Source organism: Anomaloglossus baeobatrachus, chromosome 8 (genome assembly GCF_048569485.1).
Source record: "Anomaloglossus baeobatrachus isolate aAnoBae1 chromosome 8, aAnoBae1.hap1, whole genome shotgun sequence".
NCBI classification, from domain to species: domain Eukaryota; kingdom Metazoa; phylum Chordata; class Amphibia; order Anura; family Aromobatidae; genus Anomaloglossus; species Anomaloglossus baeobatrachus.
The window spans coordinates 70,221,012-70,235,843 of record NC_134360.1 but is presented as its reverse complement, the minus strand read 5'-3'; the positions used below and the strand labels follow the sequence as shown (position 1 = coordinate 70,235,843).

General features: G+C 44.5%; 1 protein-coding gene across 1 annotated transcript; it reads left to right on the top strand.

Moving 5' to 3' along the window:
• Positions 1-9,565: 9,565 nt before the first annotated feature.
• On the top strand, positions 9,566-14,489 carry LOC142249229 (uncharacterized). Its single transcript, XM_075320843.1, has 3 exons — positions 9,566-9,682; positions 11,545-11,966; positions 12,641-14,489. Exon 3 carries the CDS (start codon positions 12,669-12,671, stop codon positions 13,764-13,766), a length of 1,098 nt encoding a protein of 365 aa, XP_075176958.1. The 5' UTR covers positions 9,566-9,682; positions 11,545-11,966; positions 12,641-12,668; the 3' UTR covers positions 13,767-14,489.
• The last annotated feature ends 343 nt before the right edge of the window (positions 14,490-14,832 follow it).

Sequence of the window (14,832 nt, the reverse complement as noted above, 5' to 3'; positions counted from 1 at the left end):
TGGGAGGAAACCAGAGAACCCAGGGGAAACCCACGCAAACACGGGGAGAACATACAAACTCCTTGCAGATGTTGTCCTTGGTGGGATTTGAACCTAGGACCCCAGCGCTGCAAGACTGCAGTGCTAACCACTGAGCCACCATGCTGCCCTAATCTTCCTAAACTGTAAAAAAAAAGTTTTGGCCAAATCTAAGATGAAACCTCTAATGAAGATATTGGCTTATTACGCCCAAAATATATGATGAAGAGGGGGGTGTTGATGGGCATCTGATACCTAAACACCTTAACCTTCTTCACCCCCAGGCAAATTTCCGTTTTTGCATTTTTATTTTTTTTTGCTCCCCTTCTTCCGAGAGCCGTAACTTTTTTATTTTTTATTTTTCCATCAGTCTTGCTATATAAGGGCTTATTTTTTGCGGGCCAAGTTGTAATTTTAAATGAAACCATGAGTTTTACCATATGGTGTACTGGAGAACGGCAAAAAAATTCCAAGTGCGGAAAAATTGAAAAAAAAAAAAAGTGCGATACCAAGTCTGTGTATATTTTTTATTAAAGGCCACTTTCCACGTAGCGACATCGGCCGCGTTAGCGAAGTTGTTGCGTGTGACACCTATGTGCGATTGAAAACGGTCACAAAATCGTGCAAAATCGTTAATCGTCGACATGCTCCCCTATTCCCAAAAATCGTTGCTGCTACAGGTACAATGTTGTTCGTCGTTCTGGCGGCAGCACACATCGCTATGTGTGACACCGCATGAATGAAAAACCGAACCTTACCTGCGGTCGCCGGCAATGAGGAAGGAGGTGGGTGGCATGTTCTTCCCGCTCATCTCCACCCCTCCGCTTCTATTGGGCGGCCGCTTAGTGATGTCGCTGTGACGCTGAACGAACCGCCCCTTTAGAAAGGAGGCGGTTCGCCGGTCACAGCGATGTCGCTAGGCAGGTAAGTAGTGTGACGGGTCCGAGCGATTTTGTGCGCCACGGGCAGCGATTTCCCCGTGATGCACAAACAATGGGGGCAGGTACACACGCTAGCAATCTCGCTAGCGAGATCGCAGTGTGTAAAGCAGCCTTAAGTCTGATCACTTGTGCATATCTGTAGATCACAGTTGCAGAGCTGTGATCTGCTGAAATGCTGCTGTCCTCTCACACACGGTGCTGTGCTAGCAGTAAGAGGAAGTGACTCATGATAGCTACAGGAGTCATCACATGACCATGTCCTACCATGTGAACCATTGGCTCCACGTGTCACGTCACTTGACTTCCGATGGCGTCGGGTGAATGAGCGCTTACCGCGGCCGGCATTTACATTGTACTGTCTCATTTTGACAGTGCATACCATTTAACTTTATAGTAAAGTAGACTGAGCTCTCCTATATAGAGGGCTACTGCAAAGAAATTATACTTGGCTGTTCATGTTTCTCTACAATGGTGTCCTGGCATCAATCCTAACTGTGCCCATTGCCGGGCGCTTACCTCTTGGGTGCATGTGCCCGATATTCTGCAGAAGTGTAGTGTGGACAAATATTCTATTAACCTTTTTGCAGGTACAACAATTAAATACAAATATATACATGTTGCTTGTACAGTAAAAGAGGTTGTCCAGGCTTGGAGTGCAAGTCCGCAGTCACTGTCTGTGACTGCAGACTTGTGAAGTTTCACAGCGCGCAGTGTGCACGATATCAGGATGCTCTGGTTGCGGGAGCAGGCGGGCGCCTGACCACAAGTATGCAATTTGCATTGTGTGCAAGTGTTTTGAGCAAAGCCAAGCCTGTCTAATTGAAATGTGGCCAGAAATATTCAAATTGCACAGTTGTTGTTTCATGACCAACCGTTCCCAGCGTCAGGGAATCTTGACAGCGTACACTGTGCAAATTAACAATTCTTTAGTCACAGAGTGACTGAAGACATCTTCCACAAGCTTGGACAACCTGGCTTAAAAGTCAAACTGACATATACTATACCAGTTTTGTACAACCTTCAAGATGAAGTTCTATTCATCCCAACTTTACCACCACATGCTCTTGATTTGGACGTTTTGTTGCCAATTAAATCTTTTGGCTTTGCTTGTTTGGGAAAATATGCCAGCACAGAGAATGCTTATGACTGTATTATGGAACTGCAGGGACTGCGGGACATGTTGCATTCTTCTTACGCTACAATGTGCACATGGTCGACTCTAAACAAAATCCAGATCAATGGTTAACACGTCAGATAAGTTTCAATTACTTTCATGTATCATAAGTCCCCATTCATCCCCCAACCATCGACAGGAGTGCTTGAAGTATGGCTGTCACTTAGCCCTAAGAGTGTAAAATTTCTTTCTGACCCCTAGTAATCGGATAGATTAGCATTCCACTGTTTCTAGGAACAATCGCTCAATGTTTTCCTCCATTGCATTTCTATCTATAGACTCATCGGACTGCATTTGAGGCTGAATCTCTTTAATAAAAAAAAAATCAAAGAAGAACTGACCACGATGTGAGATCTACAGAAGCAGCTCTGTTTAACGTGGCAAACAACAACCCATCTGTATCACGAAACAGATGGGTTGTTTGTCAGATGCTTTGTTGATGTTCTGGTCCTGAGGAAGAGGTTTCAACCTCGAAACGCGTAGACCTATTAAATAAAAAAGATATTAATTCATCAACAACTCTACATTTACATTTGGCTGATGTGTGGCATTAACCCCTTCTCTTCTCCTGTTTGAATGCTCATCCACTTGGGGCTGCGGCAGACGCCATTATCTTATGCTTGGCAGTGGTTGTGACTTTCACAACCACATTAGGTGAGTGTATATATCTTATATATTACTCTTGTCATCTGGTAATAACCTATTAGCGCTTCTTTTTTCTAGTCTTATCACTGTAGAATTAACTGGTGTAATAGTTTTTTTTTGTTATTTATTACTTCAGCCACTGGGGGTTGTTATTTGCATTTTCTAGTGTATGACAGCACGACATTTAGGTTGAAGTCACACTTGAGTGTGACTCACGCGAGGATCACATGATAATCCTCGGACCAGCCGGCGGCTCTCCTGACAGTGCCATGTCAGCTGCACAGAAATACATGAGGCTGACACGCTCCTGCCAGGAGAGCCGCCGGCCGGTCCAGGCGATGCGATCCTTGCGCAAATCACATGCAATTGTGACTCCAGCCTTACACACAGCAAATATAGCAGACACAGGCTATAGGGAACTGGTATATTTTGCCAACTGCAATCATCTATGCTTAGCAAAACAAAATTCCAACAATGCATGACTGTTTTTTAAACGCCATGCAAACATAATACAATATCTACAAAAAAAGGCAAAAATCCAAAATAGCTTGAAATTACAGAAGGAAGAGGAGTCAGAAAAAGCACAATGAGGATACAGAACCAAAAAAATAGAAAAACAATTTTTATTGACATAAATATAAATAAATTGGAACATAGAATGATCCATATAGCACAAAGAGACATAAAGGGGTCTGTGGGTCTGTGTGATCCATCATACATAAAAATGTGTGTCAGTTAAAAGGACGGACCAATTAATAATAATGAATAGGACCCAGGTGGTAAGTAAATGGGGCTGTCTGATCAGTGGTCAGAGTAAACTATGCAAAAATTGCCTTTATACTGACATCAAAGGGGCCTGCAAAATCAGTAACAGGATAAATGCCTGTGATACCTGAAGTACCTAAATTAATATGCACATATCAGGTAGACCTCCATGATTGCATAATCTAGGCAAAGAAATTATACATAGTATATACAGTGCCTACAAGTAGTATTCAACCCCCTGCAGATTTAGCAGGTTTGATAAGATGCAAATAAGTTAGAGCCTGCAAACTTCAAACAAGAGCAGGATTTATTAACAGATGCATAAATCTTACAAACCAACAAGTTATGTTGCTCAGTTAAATTTTAATACATTTTCAACATAAAAGTGTGGGTCAATTATTATTCAACCCCTAGGTTTAATATTTTGTGGAATAACCCTTGTTTGCAATTACAGCTAATAATCGTCTTTTATAAGACCTGATCAGGCCGGCACAGGTCTCTGGAGTTATCTTGGCTCACTCCTCCATGCAGATCTTCTCCAAGTTATCTAGGTTCTTTGGGTGTCTCATGTGGACTTTAATCTTGAGCTCCTTCCACAAGTTTTCAATTGGGTTAAGGTCAGGAGACTGACTAGGCCACTGCAACACCTTGATTTTTTCCCTCTTGAACCAGGCCTTGGTTTTCTTGGCTGTGTGCTTTGGGTCATTGTCTTGTTGGAAGATGAAATGATGACCCATCTTAAGATCCTTGATGGAGGAGCGGAGGTTCTTGGCCAAAATCTCCAGGTAGCCCGTGCTATCCATCTTCCCTTGGATGCGGACCAGATGGCCAGGCCCCTTGGCTGAGAAACAGCCCCACAGCATGATGCTGCCACCACCATGCTTGACTGTAGGGATGGTATTCTTGGGGTCGTATGCAGTGCCATCCAGTCTCCAAACGTCACGTGTGTGGTTGGCACCAAAGATCTCGATCTTGGTCTCATCAGACCAGAGAACCTTGAACCAGTCTGTCTCAGAGTCCTCCAAGTGATCATGAGCAAACTGTAGATGAGCCTTGACATGACGCTTTGAAAGTAAAGGTACCTTACGGGCTCGTCTGGAACGGAGACCATTGCGGTGGAGTACGTTACTTATGGTATTGACTGAAACCAATGTCCCCACTGCCATGAGATCTTCCCGGAGCTCCTTCCTTGTTGTCCTTGGGTTAGCCTTGACTCTTCGGACAAGCCTGGCCTCGGCACGGGTGGAAACTTTCAAAGGCTGTCCAGGCCGTGGAAGGCTAACAGTAGTTCCATAAGCCTTCCACTTCCGGATGATGCTCCCAACAGTGGAGACAGGTAGGCCCAATCCTTGGAAAGGGTTTTGTACCCCTTGCCAGCCTTGTGACCCTCCACGATCTTGTCTCTGATGACCTTGGAATGCTCCTTTGTCTTTCCCATGTTGACCAAGTATGAGTGCTGTTCACAAGTTTGGGGAGGGTCTTAATTAGTCAGAAAAGGCTGGAAAAAGAGATAATTAATCCAAACATGTGAAGCTCATTGTTCTTTGTGCCTGAAATACTTCTTAATACTTTAGGGGAACCAAACAGAATTCTTGTGGTTTGAGGGGTTGAATAATAAATGACCCTCTGAATAAACTTTTCACAATTTAAAAAAAAAAAATAAAAAAAGAAATAACATTCTTTTTTGCTGCAGTGCATTTCACACTTCCAGACTGATCTACAGTCGAAATGTCACAATGCCAAGTTAATTCCGAATGTGTAAACCTGCTAAATCTGCAGGGGGTTGAATACTACTTGTAGGCACTGTATAACAACACACAACACCCCGCCCCTTCAGCAAATGCCAGATTTACTAACTACTTTTCCCTGCTCTACCGCAGTTACAGGTGGCCCCATCTGAGCGCGGGGCCCGGGGCAACCGCCCCCTCTGCCCCCCTGCTAGCTAAGTTACTGTCCTAATATGTAAAAGTATAGAAATCACAGCGGGTGTACTTACTTTTTCTCTTGCCTGTATATATAAGCCTATGAGCACTTTTGATCTCTGTGATTAGGGCCGTTTCACACATCCGGCATTTCGCCGGATTGCTGGATCCGTCACACTCCAGTACAGTGTTAATACTGTACAATGACAGCACCGCAAGCTCCGGTTACATGCTCCAGTCACATGACAGCATGTGACCGGAGGTTGCCGCGATGCCATTGTACTGTATTACACTGTACTGGAGTGTGACGGATCCTGCAATCCGACGAAATGCCGGATGTGTGAAACGGGCCTTACTTACCTACTAAATTAATTTTCTAAAACCAGAAAACATCTTTAATTACTTTACGGAGATGCTTCTGTTCTGTTGTAAATGGGGGAACAAAGCAGAAGCCATTATTGAAAGTATGGGCTTGAGAGCCTTGTGACTGCTACGTATCACAGTTGCCCTGCCCCACCATATACAGTAAATGGGCTTTATTCTAAACAGTGTGAATGGAAACCTTCTTCCTTCCTTAGGGCACCGTCTCACTAAAATATGTAACAGCGATTCCAACCACGATTTGACCTGGTCAGGATCGCTAGTGCGTCGCTACATGGTCGCTGGTGAGCTGTCAATCAGGCAGATCTCACGAGCGACCAGCACTCTGCGCTTGATAACCAAGGTAAATATCGGGTAACTAAGCAAAGCGCTTTGCTTAGTTACCCGATATTTACCTTGGTTACCAGCGTACACCACTTAACGCTGGCTCCCTACACAAGTAGCCAGGGTACACATCGGGTTACTAAGCAAAGCGCTTTGCTTAGTTACCCGATATTTACCCTGGTTACGTGTGCAGAGAGCCAGCGCTTAGTGGTGTATGCTGGTAACCAGGGTAAATATCGGGTAACTAAGCAAAGCACTTTGCTTAGTTACCCGATACTTACCCTGGTTACCAGCGTACGCTGCTGACACAGAGTTGGTGCTTGTTGGTCTCCCGCCGTCAAACAAGCCGATGTGTGCTGGACAGCGGGAGACCAACAAGCAAAAAATGAACCAGAACAGTGTGTAACGAACAGCGATTTCACAGCAGGGGCTAGGTCGCTGCTTAGTGTCACACACAGCAAGATCGCTGATGAGGTCCCTGGTACGTCACAAAACCTGTGACTCAGCAGCGATCTCGCTATGTGAGAAGTACCCCTTAGAACCAGTAAAAATAATCCCCATTTTTAGATGTCGTGCACCTGAATGAAAGTGTCATTATCAGGGCTGCTCCCTCTGAATTTATTTAGCTAATCAAAGATGAATTATAAAAGGTTCATGCAGACCAACTTTTGGGTTTTTAACAAAAGCAGTAGCATTATTGCTCCCTGGACGTGCTACAATATTCTCACCAAAATAAAAAATGTAGCAAATTAATTTAATGGCAATTTTAGCAATTTCAATCTAATAAAGTTTTCTCCCAGTATTTATTTTATTATCTAGAATACATAAATTACAGTTGTGCAAAATTTGGGTTTATGAATTTTTTTTTTCAAATCCAATGACTGATTCTTATGTTTTCTTATGCCCAGAATTAAAAAAAAGAAACACTTCTAGTTTTTTAACCACGATGCACAGAATGTGAGTGAAATCATGTACATCAGAGATGAAATTTTTTTTTATTGTGGCCAAAAATGTACATAATATTATAAATAAAAATGTATTGAACATTGATTGTGCAACTATATTGGAAATTAATTATTGCTCCTTTTCCTTTTCTCTTTACGCTTCTCTTGATCGTTTTTCTCTTATAGAAGATGGCAGATCTTCTCTGTGAAGCCTCCAGCAGTCGTCCCCATCATGGTCACGTAACATCTACCTTGACATCGTGGTTCCATCTCACTGATATCATGATGAAATCCTTCTCCCCGCTCTTCGCTAACAGCACCAAGGTTTTCAGGAAAGTCGTCCAAATGGGAATATAAAAAAATATAAAAGATGTAACTTCAAATTCATCAGACAGCCCAAGGCTGTGAAACATTTTAGCACGTTCTCCACCCCCCTTCCTCCGGTAAGTCACCACCAGAGAATAAGACGACCCTTTATTTTTTTTACCTTATACATCTCTAAATTTGGGGTGTGTCTTATAATGCAGTGCGTCTTATAAATCGAAAAATATAGTTTATATATTTCTATTTTCTATGCATACATATTACTGGATTTTAAGTTTATGGATTTTGCAGCATTAATGACCCTTACTGATCAGTGGTTTGGGTATTTTAGTGAAAAGGATAATTTATATTACATCACTTTTTCTAGTCATTAGTGTTATAATACAGTGCTGGCCAAAAGTTTTGGCACCCCTGCAATTCTGTCAGATAATACTCAGTTTCTTCTTGAAAATGATTGCAATCACAAATTCTTTGGTATTATTATCTTCATTTAATTTGTCTTCAATGAAAAAAAAAAATTGTCATAAAGCCAAATTGGATATAATTCCACACCAAACATAAAAAAGGGGGTGGACAAAAGTATTGGCACTGTTTGAAAAATCATGTGATGCTTCTCTAATTTGTGTAATTAACAGCACCTGTAACTTACCTGTGGCACCTAACAGGTGTTGGCAATAACTAAATCCCACTTGCAGCCGGTTGACATGGATTAAAGTTGACTCCAGCTCTGTCCTGTGTCCTTGTGTGCACCACATTGAGCATGGAGAAAAGAAAGAAGACCAAAGAACTGTCTGAGGACTTAAGAATCCAAATTGTGAGGAAGCATGAGCAATCTCAAGGCTACAAGTCCATCTCCAAAAACCTGAAAGTTCCTGTGTCTATGGTGCGCAGTGTCATCAAGAAGTGTAAAGCCCATGGCACTGTGGCTAACCTCCCTAGATGTGGAAGGAAAAGAAAAATTGACGAGAGATTTCAACACAAGATTGTGCTTGATGCTGGATAAAGAACCTCGACTAACATCCAAACAAGTTCAAGCTGCCCTGCAGTCCGAGGGTACAACAGTGTCAACCCGTACTATCCGTCGGCGTCTGAATGAAAAGGGACTGTATGGTAGGATACCCAGGAAGACCCCACTTCTTACCCCGAGACATAAAAAAGCCAGGCTGGAGTTTGCCAAAACTTACGTGAGAAAGCATGAAACATTTTGGAAGAATGTTCTCTGGTCAGATGAGACAAAAGTAGAGCTTTTTGGGAAAAGCCATCAACATAGAGTTTACAGGAAAAAAAAAGAGGCATTCAAAGAAAAGAATATGGTCCCTACAGTCAAACATGGCGGAGGTTTCCTGATGTTTTGGGGTTGCTTTGCTGCCTCTGGCACTGGACTGCTTGACCGTGTGCATGGCATTATGAAGTCTGAAGACTACCAACAAATATTGCAGCATAATGTAGGGCCCAGTGTGAGAAAGCTGGGTCTTCCTCAGAGGTCATGGGTCTTCCAGCAGGACAATGACCCAAAACACACTCCAAAAAGCACTAGAAAATGGTTTGATAGAAAGCACTGGAGACTACTAAAGTGGCCAGCAGTGAGTCCAGACCTGAATCCCATAGAACACCTGTGGAGAGATCTCAAAATGGCAGTTTGGAGAAGGCACCCTTCAAATCTCAGGGACCTGGAGCAGTTTACCAAAGAAGAATGGTCTAAAATTCCAGCAGAGCATTGTAAGAAACTCATTGATGGTTACAGGAAGCGGTTGTTCGCAGTTATTTTGGCTAAAGGTTGTGCAACCAAGTATTAGGCCAAGGGTGCCAATACTTTTGTCTGGCCCATTTTTGGAGTTTTGTGTGAAATGATCAATGATTTGATTTTTGTTTCATTCTCTTTTGTGTTTTTTCATTACAAGCAAAATAAATGAAGGTAATAATAACAAAGAATTCGTGATTGCAATCATTTTCAAGAAGAAACTTGAGTATTATCTGACAGAATTGCAGGGGTGCCAATACTTTTGGTCAGCACTGTATGTGTGAGATATGACCATGACAAACGGAACGTTGGTGATTGTGACATGTAGAATTCTCAGTGTAAAACCCTTCTACATCAGCATCCCGGTGCCATTTCTCAGCGAGACACTTATTAGTGATAGAGTTTTGGCTCCTTTGCTTTACGAGTATTTTGAGATAAGAAAGACATTAACATCATGCCACGAAGGAGGAGAAACAGGAGGGGAAATAGGTTTCAGAACTCAGGTAAATTCATCCATTGACTTTTCACTTGAAGGTTTCTCCTCCTCCACTTGTTAGTACAACTTCCCCATAGACTGCACAGAGCTTCTGTTCTCAAAATGCCAGTTAATGTAGAATTATGGCGCCTCATCTGTCCATCTGCCTTCTTCACCTGATAATAAGTATTCAATTGAGGAAGGTCGATATTCCCCTTGTGCCTGCAAGTTATTAATTACTTTTTATGGCCCAATAAGGTAACATCCCCTTGCAAAATAATGGCCCTTCTGTGCTCTTAAAATATATCCCGAACCTTGGTCTTAAGATACCGCTCTCTGTAGATCCTTTGAAGAACTGGCAGATGTTTACCTGGTAGGGGTAGGATGCCGGTGACCGTACCCTCTGGTGATACCTGAATTTGCGTTGTCCCTTACTCTTGTGTTTCCATTATGTCCCCCGTTGTCCAGTTTGTCTCATGTCCTGTCCTCCTTTCCCTTTTTATTTCTGTATAATATACCACTGATGACATCAGAAAACCTCTTCTCCAGCACTGAGGCATCACCACTACTATTCAGCTGATGGTTGTGACAACCCACCACGGGCACCAGTGGTACATTACACACAAATTAATGGGGGAATGAAGGAAAAGACATAATTCAAGGCATGGGTTTGGGAGTCCTATGGCTGTATGTGTCACAGTGGGTCTACCTCACCATATAAATGGGCCCGGGCTTGTGTTCCTCAGATACTGGTTTTCCCTTATGTGTTTTGGCATCTTTATTCTAAACAATATGAACAGAAAACTCTTTAAAATTAGTAAATCGTAATCCACGTTTTTAGACATCATTAACCTAAAAGAGAGTGTCATTACTTCAGCTCTTGAGGAGCTCACTCAGAACTTAGACATTTAACCCTGAGGAAGACACTGAAATTAGTAATAGCAGAAAAGACGCCTGCAGACAGAATTGCTGTATTTATCACGTGCAGTAGTGGTACTACTCAATGCAACATCATCAATGAAAGTCCAACAACACCCACTCCCCTCCCCCTCAAAAAAAATATATAAAAAAACGAAGTAAATGTAATAAATGTCAACCTTAGCAATATCAATAAAATGAATTATCAATGTTTTTTCTCCGTATTAATTTTATTAAGTAGAATAGACTGATTATTAGGGCTTTATTGACAGTTTATGGATTGTGCAGACTTAAAATCCCCTTACTGCTCAGTGGTTGTAGTATTTTCCCATTTTCCTCTATGTACAGTGAAGGGATAACCAATATTACATTAGTTTTCCTGGTCCCTAGTGATATAATATCAGTGTACACCGGTTCTGGTGCTGGAGACCTCGGCATGAGGAGCCATTGGTGATTGTGATATGTAGAATTCTCAGCATAAAACCTTCCACATCAACGTCCGCTGCCATTTCCCAGTGAGACACTTGTGGATCATAGAGATTTGGCTCCCTTGTTTCACAAGGATTTAGAGACCGTGGCGCCATGCCACGTAGGAGGAGAGACCGGAGGAGAATTCAATCACTGACTTTTCAAATACAAGTGCTCCCTCCCCAAAGCTCAAAGTACATGAAAGGCATAAGAATACACTGTGTATACTGTATATATAGTTATTGCATCAGTACAAGGTGACACGTGCATTATTATTCTATTCTCTTACTGTGCTTGGTCTACTATAACTTTCTAGCCCTATAATACTGAGAAGAAATAGTGATTTCATGCACAATATATACTTCATATAACATTTCCGTACAATTCCCGCCTATACATTGCAGTCTCGGGCTCATGGTGAGGACCAGTAAGACCATTTACTAAATGTCATAGTCCCATAGAGATCTGTTATGATTGATTATTTCTGTACTATTTCTTTTTCAGGACCCTTTCCAGATAACAACAACCTGCCTTCTCAGCGACAGAATGTACAAGCAAGAATTCCAACATTACAGGAAACCCTGGAGGACCTCAGCCAACTCATAGGATCCATTTACAACAACTATATGGCCTATGAGTCAGCAGAGAGAAGAGGCTGCCTGAATCTGACCATAGAAATAGAATATAACATCAACCCAAATTCCAGCAACCGATCAGCCAGGACAGAAGACTCTGCCACCCCAGGAGGAGAACCATCATCTGCAGAAAATGAGGCTGCCATCTGCCCTATCTGCTTGGACACCCTGGAAGCAGACATCACTGCCCTCTCCTGCAGGCACTCCTTCCATCCGAGGTGCTTGTACACGTGGCTTCGCCACCAGAACACCTGCCCTGTCTGCCGGGCATCTGTCCGCAGACAACATTAGGTATGTGAATATAATATTATAGATACATTGTAAATATGAGAATAGTATGAATAGTGTATATATTGTAAATGGTACAAACAATTAGATGTTAATAGATCTGGTGGTTTATAGGTTAGTGTAGTGCAGCGCCCCATCTGTCCATGGTTGTGTCTGGTATTGCAGCTTAGCTCAATAGAAGTGAAATAGCTGTGTGTCTATTAAGATTTTTCTTGGCGTCTATCAGTCTAGTGTTGAAATTCATCAATCTATCAATCAATGGCGTCTCCTCTGAATGCTTCCGTCCAGCAGACGGTGGTGTGTCCTTGTAGGCACTATGGGAGGTTAGCTGAATGCATCTGCTGCTTCAGGGTCTCCCTTATACTAATATAACTTAGGGTGTAAGATGAAAAATATTTTCAGTGGCCGCAAAGACTGCGGCACGTAGAAATGTCACTTCTCCCAACTCCTTCCTTCATCCTTTCCAGCAACAAGAGAATTCTGTGCAAACATCACATTAGAAAGTTGTCACATTCTGCAGAAAGACTTTGGCTTTATCTAAATTGTATAAAAATCTATTCTCTAAATAGTAAGAAGGAAATAACATCAGTTGTTATCCATGATGTCAGGGGAAGAATTATTGTAAATGGGGAAAAAAATGCAAAAATGCCCGCTGACAGATGTGTGTTTATTTTCAGATAAGATACCGCTCCTACCACACCACCAATGATCAGAAGATGCAGCTCCTACCACACCACCAGGGATCTGCTGCTCCTTCCACACCACCAGGGATCTGCTGCTCCTTCCACACCACCAGGGATCTGCTGCTCCTTCCACACCACCAGGGATCTGCTGTCACCGACGCTCCTACCACACCACCATGGATCTGCTGTCACCGCCGCTCTTCCACACCACCAGGGATCTGCTGCTCCTTCCACACCACCAGGGATCTGCTGCTCCTTCCACACAACCAGGGATCTGCTGCCACCACCGGTCCTTCCACACCACCAGGAATCTGCCACCGCCGGTCCTTCCACACCACCAGGAATCGGCCACCACCGATCCTTCCACACCACCAGGAATCGGCCACCACCGATCCTTCCACACCACCAGGAATCTGCCACCACCGATCCTTCCACACCACCAGGAATCTGCCACCACCGGTCTTTCCATACCACCAGGAATCTGCCGCCACCACCGGTCCTTTCACACCACCAGGAATCTGCCACCACCAATCCTTCCACACCACCAGGAATCTGCCGCCACCGGTCTTTCCACACCACCAGGAATCTGCCGCCACCACCGATCCTTCCATTCCAGGGATCTACCACCACCGGTATTTCCACACCACCAGGAATCTGCCACCACCGGTCCTTCCACACCACCAGGAATCTGCCACCACTGGTCCTTCCACACCACCAGGAATCTGCCACCACCGCTGCTCCTTCCACACCACCAGGGATCTGCCACCACCGGTCCTTTCACACCACCAGGGATCTACCACCACCGGTCCTTCCACACCACCAGGAATCTGCCACCGCCGGTCCTTCCACACCACCAGGAATCGGCCACCACCGATCCTTCCACACCACCAGGAATCTGCCACCACCGATCCTTCCACACCACCAGGAATCTGCCACCACCGGTCTTTCCATACCACCAGGAATCTGCCGCCACCACCGGTCCTTTCACCCCACCAGGAATCTGCCACCACCGATCCTTCCACACCACCAGGAATCTGCCGCCACCGGTGTCTTTCCACACTACCAGGAATCTGCCGCCACCACCGATCCTTCCACATCACCAGGAATCTGCCACCACTGATCCTTCCACACCACCAGGAATCTGCCACCACCGGTCTTTCCACACCACCAGGAATCTGCCGCCACCACCGGTCCTTTCACACCACCAGGAATCTGCCACCACCGGTCCTTTCACACCACCAGGGATCTACCACCACCGGTACTTCCACACCACCAGGAATCTGCCACCACCGGTCCTTCCACACCACCAGGAATCTGCCACCACTGGTCCTTCCACACCACCAGGAATCTGCCACCACCGCTGCTCCTTCCACACCACCAGGGATCTGCCGCCACCGCCGCTCCTTCCACACCACCAGGGATCTGCCACCACCGGTCCTTTCACACCACCAGGGATCTACCACCACCGGTCCTTCCACACCACCAGGAATCTGCCATCACCGGTCCTTTCACACCACCAGGGATCTACCACCACCGGTCCTTCCACACCACCAGGAATCTGCCATCACCGGTCCTTCCACACCACCAGGAATCTGCCACCACTGGTCCTTCCACACTACCAGGAATCTGCCACCACCGCCGCTCCTTCCACACCACCAGGAATCTGCCGCCACCGCCGCTGCTTCCACACCACCAGGGATCTGTAACCACAGCCGCTCCTTCCACACCACCAGGGATCTGCTGCCACCGCCGCTCCTTTCACATCACTAGGGATCTGCCGCCACTGCTGCTCCTTCCACACCACTAGGGATCTGCTGCCGCCACTACCACTCCTGCTACACCACCAGGGATCTTGTTGTATCTGCTACACTGTATTGTTATAATAAAAGGTCATGTTTTATTATATTTTATAGGCTGTGCTTGCTTTTTCATGTGGCGTGTCTTTTTCTCAATTTTTTCCACACTACTAATGATCTGCTGCTACCAATCCTGCCACACCACCAGTGATCTGCCACTGCCACTTCTGTCACATCACCAGTGATCTGGACACAAATAATTAGCGGAGAGCATTGCTCCCCAATGGGATCACCCTAGGCACAAATGAAAGACAAGTGTACAAGCAAGAACAAAAGAGGTGTGCCAGGACAAGAGGATCACCCAAAATAGATACATTTTATTACAGATAC